Source organism: Impatiens glandulifera, chromosome 1, assembly GCF_907164915.1.
Source record: "Impatiens glandulifera chromosome 1, dImpGla2.1, whole genome shotgun sequence".
Classification (NCBI taxonomy): domain Eukaryota; kingdom Viridiplantae; phylum Streptophyta; class Magnoliopsida; order Ericales; family Balsaminaceae; genus Impatiens; species Impatiens glandulifera.
The window spans coordinates 16233132-16245504 of record NC_061862.1 but is presented as its reverse complement, the minus strand read 5'-3'; the positions used below and the strand labels follow the sequence as shown (position 1 = coordinate 16245504).

At 31.8% G+C, this 12373-nt stretch overlaps 1 protein-coding gene across 1 annotated transcript; it reads left to right on the top strand.

Annotated features, from left to right (window-relative positions):
* The first annotated feature begins 9973 nt into the window (after window positions 1-9973).
* On the top strand, window positions 9974-11311 carry LOC124919128 (phospholipase A1-Ialpha2, chloroplastic-like). The gene has a single exon (XM_047459294.1). It carries the CDS (start codon window positions 9974-9976, stop codon window positions 11309-11311), a length of 1338 nt encoding a protein of 445 aa, XP_047315250.1.
* Window positions 11312-12373: the final 1062 nt, after the last annotated feature.

The following is a 12373-nucleotide window of genomic DNA, read 5'->3' as shown; positions in this document are numbered from 1 at the left end:
GTCAGACCCAAGTCCAAATTCAAACACAAACCCAATAAACTCTAATTAACTTCTGTATAAGTTATTATAAATGTAGGCTCTACAACTCAATAATCTTCCACTTAGAGACTAACTTCATATTCTCTCAATAGTTTGAGCCTCTCCATATGGTGTCTTAACGAAGAAGATCAACTGAAGTTGCACACAACTTCGGTTTCTCGTTTGTCACAGCTTTCGTTAACATATCAGTTGGATTCTCAATCCTGAGAATCTTCTCAAGAGCTAACACTCCATCTTCTACAACTCATCAAATTAAATGTTAACAAACCTGTATATGATTCATCCTGCCATGATAAACCGGATTCTTCGCCAAATGAATGACACTCTAATTATCGCATCGCAACACACTTCCCTCTTAGTCTTGACCCAATTCTCGCAAAAAGGGTTACAACCACATCATCTCCTTAATAACTTTTGTCACAACAATATACTCTACTTTAAAATTAGAAAGAGCAATAATCTTTTACAATTTTGAAACCCATCTAATTGTAGTACCTCCTAGAATATAGATGTACCATATTGTGCTCTTCTTACTATCAACATCATCGCCATCATCCCCCTTCTAGCTTAGTGGTAACAAGAGGTGGATATCTCTATCCTCCTTAAGGTCCTGGGTTTGAGCCCGTCAGGCGACAAGTTCTATGCCTAGTTAAATGGTTAAGTGTGTTTGCGTGCTATGTGCTTAACCCGCGGAGATTAATCACACTCCAAAGGACAAATAGAACCCAACGTTCTAAAAAAACATCACCAGCATTGTTAGCATCAATATATCATTCTAAAAACTCATATTAGACTTTCGAAAAATATAAAGCGAGACTTATACTTCCTATTAAGTGTTGTAATATTCACTTTACTACTTCCCAATGTTGTCTACCCGGGTTGCTCATGAATCTATTAAAAACTTCCACTGCGCATACATAATACAATCAATAGTAGAGGCATACGGAACATTGACTATGTAATTTTTCTCATCCTCTGTTGAAAGCAACTAATCTTTGTATAGTCTAAAGTGACTAACAATGTTGTTTTTTTGGTACAATTAGAATCTCACATCAAATGATGATGAGACTGGGTAAGTTTCTTAGTATATAGAAAAAAAAACTCTCCTAACAATTAGAATCTCATATCAGATGATGATGGGAGTGAAGAAAGTTTCATAGTCTATAAAAGAAACTCTCCTCCCTTTAGTTTATTACACATAATATTTGTATCTCTTCTTTTTTATTAATTGATAGCCTTAGTGCTTAGAGACATAGGCACCAATTAGCTGAATTTTATTATCAAATTCTTAGTGTGTTCTTTTGTTTATTTCTTCTTTTATTCTGTCAGTATTCCACAAAAAGTGATATTAGAGCTGAAGGTTCTTCCTTGACATGGCGGCTGAGTCTTCAAAAGGGCATCAACTCCTTCTTCATCCTGGACGAGGAACCCAATGTCGAATTTGAAGTTTGCGGTGAAAATATTTGATGGAACAAGGCATTTAGGCATGTGGCAATGTGATGTTCTAGATTGTCTTTTCTAACAGGATCTAAATGTTTATATTGAGGTCAAAAAGTCAGATGGTATAGAAGAAAAATAATGGAGTATCATGAATGGATTGGCGTACGAAACAATTCAACCATGTTTGTCTAAAGAGAAGAAGTATACCGTAAAGATCAAAACTTCTGCATAGAAACTATGGAAAGAATTGAAGGATAAATTTTTGAAGAAGAGTGGTCAGAATAAGCTCCTAATGAAAAAACGCTTGTTCCGGTTTGATTACCAGTCAGGTACCACCATGAATGAACACATCACTAAGTTTAATCAATTAGTAGCATATTTTTTAAATCTTGATGTGAAATTTGAGGATGAAGATCAAGCATTGATGTTGTTATCATCCCTTCTTGGTGAATTTAAGCATTTAGAGGCAACGTTACTTCATGGGATGAGAAATGTATCTCTTGATGACGTGAGTTATGCTTTATATATTCACGAATTGAAATGTAGGACAAAAAGAAAAACAAAATAGCTACAACAGGTGAAACATTGGTTGTTAGGGGCCGTCAACAAAGCAAATCAAAAGGGGGAGGAGGAAGATCCAAAAGCTTGCCAAAGAAGAATGTGCTTTATGTTGTGAGAAAGGACATTGGAAGATTAACATCCAAAAGTTGAAGGAGAAAGAGAAAGAGAAAGATTCTGAAGATGAAAATGTTGTAAAAAAAATAAAGGTGATGCATATTCAGAATCTCTTTGTCGATGTCACACACAACATCACATCTTGACGCGTGGACATTGGACTCAGCCTGCATTATCATATAACACCAATTCAAGAGTGGTTCTTTGACTTTAAAGAACTAGATGGTAGAGTTGTTTACATGGGATATTCTAATACATATAAATAAAAGGGATGTGTTCAATCAAGTTGAGAAATGATGAAGGATCCACCAGAATTATTAAAGATATTCGGTACATACCGAATATGATAAAGGACTACATGTGAGAATGAAAAATGGAATTCTCAAAATAATTTCGAGAGCACTAGTGATGTTGAAAGTCACAAGGAAAAGTAATAATTTGTACTACTATCATGGTAATATATTTAATGAGACAACATCTGCTGTATCAATTTCCGACAGTAGTAAGGAATTAGAGGCAACAAAGTTATGTCATATACGTTTGGGACATGCTATTGAGAAATCTATACAAACTCTTGTTAAGCAAGGATTGTTGAAAAATATAAAAGTTTGTAAATTTAATTTTTTTTTTATGAACATTGTATTTTGGGAAAATAAAGGTGAATAAAATTTGGCACTATCATCCATAACACCAAGTGTATTTTGGATTATGTGTACTCAGATGTTTGGGGACCTACCAAAACCCCATCTCTTGGAGGTAGACATTATTTTATTACTTTTATTGATGATTTTTCCAAAAGAGTATGAATGTTTACTATGAAGAACGAAGTTGAAGTGATTGGGATTTTTCTTAAATGGAAAACTCAAGTTGTAAATGAGACAGGAAGAAAGATAAAAAAATTTTGAACTGATAGCGGTGGAGAATACAAGAATGATCAATTCCAAAATTTATGTCAACAATGTGGCATAGTTCGACAACTTCACAGTCAGAAAAATACCACAGTAGAATGGAGTATCATAATATATGAACATGACATTGGTGGAGAAATGTCGTTGTATATTGTTTAATGATGGGTTAGACAGTAAATTTTGGACAGGAGCTATGGCATACTTTCAACATTTGGTAAATCGCCTACACTTGGTGGCAAGACATAATTAGAGGTATGGTCTGAAAAACTTGCAATTGATTATGATTCTTTGAATATTTTTGGTTCTAAAATATATTACCATGTAGTTGAATCAAAGTTAGATCTACGAGTAAATAAGACTCTTTTTATGGGATTTATTACTAGAGTTAAATGATACCGTCTCTAGTATTTTGATGCAAAAAAAATCATTATCAATAGACATGTTACTTTTGACGATTATTTAATATTGAATAAGGTAAAATCAGACAAGATTGATTGTACTCCACAACATGTGTAGTTTAAGTAGATAAAGATAAGTGAAACTACAAGTGACTCTCCGAAGACAGGCGAAGAGTTAGATGAAAAAGAAATTTCAACCCAGGAACCTTCACAATCATGTGAATCAATTTCTATGAACAAACCAAGGCGAGTTATTTGAAAACCAATTTAGTTGGTTGACATGAAGACATATACACTTCTAGTCGTAAATGATGTTTCATCCACCTTTTCATATGTCATTCAAAGTACTAAAAATGGAAAATGAAAAGATGTTATGGAAGATGAGATGTAATCTATTCATAAGAATGAGACATACAAGTTGACACATCTACCAAAAAGGAAGAAGGCTATTGGTTGTAAATGGACTAAGAAAGAAGTATTTTCTGAAAAAATTGATGTTCGCTACAAGGTAAGATTGGTAGCTAAAGACTACGCTTAGAAGGAAGAAATAAATTATAATGAGGTATTTTCTCATGTTGTTAAACACTCTTTCATTGGAATTTTGTTAATCTTGGTAGCGTAGATGAATTTGGAGTTAGCTCAACTAGTTGTGAAGACCGCATTCTTACACGGTCATTTGAACGAGAAAATCTACATGTCTCAACCAAATGGATTCAAAGTTGATGATAAAGAGATTTTGGTTTTCAAGTTGAACAAATCATTCTACGGATTGAAGCAATCGTTGATACAATGGTGCAAGCGACTTGATAAGTTTATGATGGACCACAAGTACACAAAAAGTAAACTCGATTCTTGTGTGTATTTGCGTAAACTGCAAAATGAGTCTTATATCTATCTACTCTTGTACGTTGATGATATGTGATAGAATCAAAGAGTCAATATGAAATTGACAAATTAAAGGCTCAATTGAGTAGAGAGTTCGAGATGAAACACATGAATGGGGAAAACCAAATTTAAACATTGTTTAGATTTGATAAATATCTTGCGCGTTTGAGTCAGCGCTGAAGAGTGTCAATTTGAAGCACTTAAGAATTATTTTTTAATAATGAAGATTTGTATTGGATATTGTGCCAATGTGGATATTCGTTGTTTTTTGGCACAATTAAAATCCCACATCGGATGATGATGGGAGTGGGGAAAGTTTCTTAGTATATAAAAAAAATCTTCTCACAATTAGAATCCCACATCAGAAGATGATGGGAGTGGGAAAAGTTCTTATTCTACTCCCTTTGGTTTATTGCACCCAATATTTGTATCTCTTCTTCCTTATTAGTTGATAGCATTAGTGCTCGGAGATGTAGGCAACATTTGACCGAACTTCGTTATCAAATTCTTAGTGTGTTCTTTTGTTTGTTTCTTCTTTTATTATATCATTTTTTCACAAAAGATATGGGGTAATACTTGATTTTTCATAGTACAAGTTGAATCTTCTAAGAGGTTTCTTCACATATTCTTCTTGTGAAAGCTTAAGAACTTCTTTATCTCTGAAAATTATTATCCCAAGAATTTATTTTACATCATCTAAATCTTTCATTGCAAACTTCTTAGATAACTTTTCTTTAGATTGTTAATTTCATAAAGTTTGCTCCAACAATCAATATGTCATCAACATAAATGATCAAAATAATGTATGATTTATCAAATCTCTTGATATAACAACAATGATCAGATTCACACCTCATAAAGTTGTTACTTGTCATGAAACTACCAAATTTCTTGTAGCATTGTCTTGAGCCTGTTTCAAATCATACAGACTTTTCTGAAGCTTACACACAAGCTCATATTTTCCTTTGATTTCAAATCCTTAAGGTTATCGCATGTAAATCTCTTCATCCAAATCACTGTAAAAAAACAGCTTTGACATCCATTTATTGAAGATGAAGGTCTTCTTTATAACCAAACTTAAAATAGTTCTGAATGACATCAATTTTACCACTAAAGAGAAGATTTTGTCGTAGTCAGTACCTTCTTTTTGTTAAAATACTTTCACAACCAACCTTGTCTTGTATTTCATAATTTTATCATGTTTTTCTTTAATCTTGAAGATCCATTTGTTATGATGTGCTTTCCTTCCCTTTGGTAGCTTAGTGAGCTCCTAAGTCTATTTTGACATCAAAGAGTCTATCTCATTTTTCATCGCAGACTTTCACTTAAACGATTCATGAGATTGTATTGTTTCCTCATAGTATTCAAGTTCACTTCTATATGTCAACAAGATATAGTTTAAAGATGGGAACCACCTCTCGACTAGTTTTCGATTTCTTGGCGATCTTCTCAATTGTATAACTTGTGTTTGCTGATTTGTCATTGGGCCAACATTCTCAACAATTTCATCTTCAATAACACATTAGTCTTCTTCAATAGTCGATACATATTCAACTGAAGAATCTCTCAAATTGACCATACCAGTCTCTTCCAATTTGGAATAACCATTTTATGTCTTCCCACCACAATCTTTGTAGGGAACATGTTCATTGAAGATACAATTTATATTATGAATGATCTTCCGATTTTGATTATCCCATAAACGATAACCAAACTCTATATCACCATAACCAATGAAAAAAATACTTATTAGATTTTGGATCAAACTTGTTTTTATCACAATCATTAATATGCATATATTCATTAATAAGAAAGGCTTACCTTTTTATTGCTCTAGGCTTCTTCTGAAATTCTGAATTTAAGAGGAATATATGATCATCTATTTTTCAAGTAGGCAGTAGTGTTGATAGCTTCTACCTAGAAAGTTTTAGGTGGTCCGATGTGCAATCTCATACTTCTAGCATGCTCATTCAATGTCAGATTCATTCGTTCAACTACTTCATTCTCTTGAGGCGTTTGATGAACAATCTTCACCATACTAATCATATTCACAACAAAATAATCTCTAAAATCTGAATTGATGTACTCTCCTCCGTTGTCGGATCTCAAACACTTAACTTTAGGATTTTTTTCATTTCAACTAAAGTCTTCCACTTCTTACAAACAACAAATACATCAAATTTGTTCTTCATAAAATAAACAAACTTCAGTTTTGAAATTTGATCAGTCTTAAAAAGAATTTTTATTATTTTTCGCTCATATGGCCTAACTTGCAATGACATAGCTCAATATTCTTCGAGTCATCAACTACAACAATAATTGTTTCTCTATATGTTGAAGTCGGACATCAAATAATAACTATTGCTCCTTTATCACCTTTCACGTCCGTTTCCACAATTAATACTGTGAACTTCGTCATCAAAATATGTAACAGAACCCAAATTTCACATTAGACCCGGAATGTGTCTCAAATTATTAATCTTTTAAACAGAATCGTTTACCATCTTCAATTTAATATCCACCATGCCCACAATATCTAATGGCTCACCATCTATAAGATAAACTTTCCATCAGTTTTTAGTTATGTAATTCTCCATTAATTCTTTGTGAACAATGATGTGGAAAGACGCTCTCGAGTCCAAAACCCATGAATCCTTCAGGATATCAACTGACAGAAGCAACGCATCAATGATAATTTCTATAACTACGTTAGTTGCATCATTTCTATCATCATCGTTCTTCTTCGGTGATTTATAGTTCCTCTTTAAGTGACCTACTTACCAAAAATCCAAAAATTAAATGTTCGCCCACATTTGGACTGACTCCTCCTATCCCTCAACATAGACCTGCTCTTACCTCGATTGAAATTTCTATCATTACCGTTGCCCCTATTTTCAATATTCAGGGCATAACCTTTGAATGTTTCATCAAAATCAATTTTACGGACCTCTTTAATAAAAATACGATCTCTAACTTAAATAAATTTCAATTTAGAATTTCTAACAGAGTTATTAATTACTGTCATCATATGTTCTCAGCTATTTGATAGAGATGCTAACAAAATCAGGCATAAACTTCGTCTCCAAAACTATTCATAATAAATATATGTTAATTCGTAATTATATTAAATTCGTTCAAATGAGTAGTGACAGAAGTAACATCAACCATTATTAAATTGAAGAGTCTTTTCATTAAATCTACATTGTTGTTAGAGTATAGTTTTTCATACATATTAGAGAGCTTTCATCAAACTCATGGTGGTCTTTTCCTTTGCTTCATTGTGAGCAATAATCTTGGTTAGCGTCAATTGAACAACTCCCAAAACATGTCTATCAAGGAGTTTCCATTCAGCTTCATCCATCTTCTCTGGTTTCTCACTCAAAGGAACATGAAGCTTCTTTTCATATCATTAATTCTCAATATGCATCCTCTAGAATGCATAATTCCACAAAATTTTCCAATCCAGTCTCATATACTATTCTTGTTTGTCATAGTTTCTAATGCTCCAATCTAGCCTAGCAACTCTAATACCAGTTGTTAGGATTTGGATGCCTCAAATCTGAACTGCTTAAAACGATTTGTAAAAACGTAAAAAAATAATATAAGAAGACACGGATTTATAGTGGTTCACTCAAATGAGTTACGTCCACTTCAGCCGCCACCGAATATCATTATAAATAAGAAGAATGAATACATAGTTTTGCATCACACTTTATCTTTCTAGAATTATATTTTTATCTATAAAACCTTTAACAATAACATATTTATAGGTTAAAACATTCCTGTAATAAAACCTAAATAACTATTGTTTAGGCCCAAGCCTAAATTCAAATTCAAACACAAACTCAATAAATTTTAATTAACTTATATAAAATTTATTATAAGTGTAGGTTTCATAACTCAACAACCACATTTTTTAATTTTGTTTACGTAACCCTATAAGGTTAGGGCTATGCAGATACACATGTTGCATTACTTTGGATTGGGTTGGCCCTTACACTATACATGATGATGTTCATTTTGAATTAAGAGATGAGACTAGGTATAAAGTAACTCGCCTTTTGCCTACATAAGACTACCAATGAGCTCCAATTGTGACCCCACGTTATAAGATCCATGCCTTTCTATTTTCCTGTCGATTAAAATTGGGACTGGAGGGCTTTAACACATGAGAAGGATCTCTCATATGACCCATTCATAATTAACAAGGATGAATCATGTGACAAAAGTGAAATTAAAACTCCCATGAGGGAACCCTCAAGGATGACCATATCATGCACCTAATAGCTAGTCTAGTTGGAGTCCAATTAATACTCAAAGGAATATTATTGTCGATAATTATTTTAATTTACTTTTTTTTTTCTGATTGAAATAGATGCGATGAATATTTCATTAACAAATTAACAAGACTACGTGAGAAAAGAAAAAACAAAACAAAAAACTCATGATAAACATCACCAAATTTAAGTTTAATTGATAAATGTAACATTTATTATTGGAGAAAGAAAAGTAAAAAAAATGTAAGTCAATAAATTGATAAAATGTATGTCAACAAATAAGTATAAAATGTATGTCAACAAGTCCTTCAAGTGCACGTTGAATATAGCTTTTTTCTTTAATAATGATAATTTTTTAATTGATTGATCTACAATAATTGTATGAAAGTAGAAAACAAAACTACTACAAAATTAGCATGACATTATTTGTAAGTAAGAACATCTAATTAAAAATTGAGATATAAAAAGGAACTACTTTTAGACCAATTGTTCTTTTATCTAATTTTATATTGCTTCATTTTAATTAATTTATAGGTCTTTATTAATGTGATTCGAACTTAAATTTATTTCTATTTTTGTATTTCCTTATGTTCATTTTGATTAACTTAGATTTATGTTTATATATATAACTTAAATTTGTCTCTCTTTTTTAATTCTTCATAATTTTATTTCTTTCATTTTAATTAACTTTTGGGATTGTGTTGATTTGATCTGATCTTAAATTTGTCTCTTTTTTTTAAAAAAAAAAAAATCCTAATTTTATTTTGTTACATTTAAACTTAAATTCCTCTCTCTCTTCATTCCTTATCATTTAATCATTTTGATTCACTTTTGGATTTGTGTTGACACATCTGAACATCAAATTATCTTTTTTTTAATTGCTCATAATGTTATTTTGCTTCATTTGATTAACTTAGCAAATAATATATTAACTTATTTAGTTTAATAAATAAAGGATTTGAATCATCATTATCTTAACTTTAGGGATTAATTTTTGATTTTGTACCAATCCAATGATCATGCACCAATATCAAACCTAATATGCTACATAATCCAAAAATCTGGGTCCCGCATGAATATATAAACCCTAACCGACCACTCATGTCAATAAAAAATGGAACTGTGGGGCTAATTACAATATTATAGAATTGTTTGGTCAAATCCTCGCCAAACATGCCTCCAGTTCCTCCCTCGCTTTGGAGACTCTGGATCTACTGTTAAATGTTGATCATTCTCAATCAATGGGGGCACATAATGATCAACTAATTATATATATATATATATGCCCTAGCTACATAGATCGTTGGATCACTTTATTCTCTCTAGCTACTTGTTCTTGTTGATCATGATCATGGCTTCTTCTTCATGTGCAATGGTGCTAACTTCAAAGCTCCATGCATTTAGTGCTGAAGAAGCCACCACACTCACAACAAGAATATCCACATTCTCATCTTCATTTCCTTCGTCAATAATCCCGGTTACGCCCCTAACACTTTCAAATGCAATGGAAACAACTCGTTCTTGCATAACGAAAATGTGGAGGCAAGTTCACAATTCGACAAATTGGGAACAAATGGTTCATCCTTCGTTAGATCCTCTACTCCGACAAGAGATCATTCGTTATGGGGACCTTGTAATTGCATGTTACAAAACCTTTGATCTCGATCCATCTTCGAAAAGACATCTAAATTGCAAATATGGTAAAAAAACAATGATGGAGGAGGTTGGATTGGGAAACTTAGGTTACGATGTAACCAAATACATCTACGCCACGCCAGATGTCAACATTAGTACATCGTGTGAAAGTAGGTGGATTGGTTATGTGGCGGTTTCGTCGGACGATGAAGTCCAAAGGTTCGGGCGGAGGGATTTTGTTATTACATTTCGGGGAACCGTTACCTACAATGAATGGTTAGTCAATTTCATGAGCTCTTTAACTCCGGCTAGGCTTAACCCTAATCATCCCCGGCCGGAGGTGAAAGTAGAGGCTGGATTTTTAAGCCTTTATACTTCAAGTGAGAAGGTTGGAAAATTCGGCTTGCAGAGTTGTCGTGAGCAGCTCCTAGCCGAAATTTCCAGACTTCTAAATAAGTATAAAGGAGAAGAAGTGAGTATAACTGTCGCTGGTCATAGCATGGGGAGTTCGTTAGCTTTGCTCTTAGCATATGATATAGCCGAGCTCGAACTAAACAAAGATGTTCCGATCAAGGTATTCTCTTTTGCGGGGCCACGAGTTGGGAATCTAGCGTTTAAGGAGAGGCTTGAGGAGTTGGGAGTAAAGGTATTGAGAATTGTTAATGTTAACGATCCAATCACTAAGTTTCCAGGATTTTTCTTGAATGAGAATTTTAGGTTTTTGCATGATAGTTCATCATGTTATGCTCATGTGGGAACTGAGTTGGCTCTTGATTTCTTCAACATGGAAAATCCATCTTGTGTCCATGATTTGGAGAGTCATATTAGATTTCTTAGATCTCCCAAGGTAGAAATAGATAATGTTACTTCAAGATATGAAGATGATGATCATGATGATAATATGTTATTTCATGATAGAGCTAAACAAGTGTTATTGAGTGCTCAAAACTTGGCTCAATTTGGTGTGGGATTGGATCAGTGCCTTAGCTTATTTCAGATCATTTTATTAGTGGGAGTGATTTGTATGTATGTATATTTAGTTGATCATAATTAATAATTAGGGTTTCAGACTAATGTGTAGATAATTATAGCTAAATATTAATAGAATATGATATGTTTGGTTTTATTAGAGTTTGTAATATGATTGAAATTTGAACCATATATACAATTAGTGATTATTATGGATTTATTTTTATTTTAAAAAATGGTTGTTTCTTTTTATAAAATTATAGTAATTTTTTTTTAAAAAGTTATAATAATAGTCATAGTCATGATTCACACTTTACAATAATACATTTAGTGAGAATTTAAGTCAATAATTTTGATCTCTTAAACCAAATTATTTTCAATTTGAGTTAAAAATATTTTTACTAGTTCATGGTTAGAATTTAGGACTTTGTTGGTTATTTCTTAGTATTTTTGTAGCTAGTATATCATTGCACAAAGATATAGGTTTTGTGTTTGTTTTTGTCAAACATTTTATTATTTTTAAATTCAATTGCTTTAGTATTATTATAATTTGAAGCCTTCCACTCAAGTTGCTTAATATAACAAAGATCTCAATTTCAATTCCAACTAATAACGTCTTAAATTAAAGTGTGACTCATAACTTTGAGAGTCGGGTTAATTTTTCTAAATTTAAAAACAAAATTATTATTATTATTTGGGTACCACTTGAAAAGCAATTTTTTCTTGTTTATTTTTACATTTTCTTGTATTTAGAGTGAAACCATTTTTTTCTACTAGAAACACAATTTGTGTCAACTTTTAGTATAGCCACATAAACATTGATGAACATTCAAAACAACCTTAATTAATTTAAGATTATAGAGAGCAACAAATTAAAATGAGATTTCCATGAGAAACAAAGTAGGGTAAATATATAATAGAAACCTTTGAAAGATTGTTTATACAATAAATTTTTGAATTTGTCAAAATTCAAAATAATCATGTTATGTTATAAAAAAATGATTAAAATTATTGGTAACTTGAACTAAAATTTTATTAAAAATAAAATATCTAAAATAAATCATTTAATTTAATATATCTTTCATATCAAATAACAACAAAATTACTTAGTTCATTTTATTTTACAAAATTTAAAAATAAAATTGTA

Coding starts and splice junctions, on each gene's coding strand:
- LOC124919128 (XM_047459294.1), top strand. CDS start 9,974: ATGGCTTCTTCTTCATGTGCAATGGTGCTAACTTCAAAGCTCCATGCA.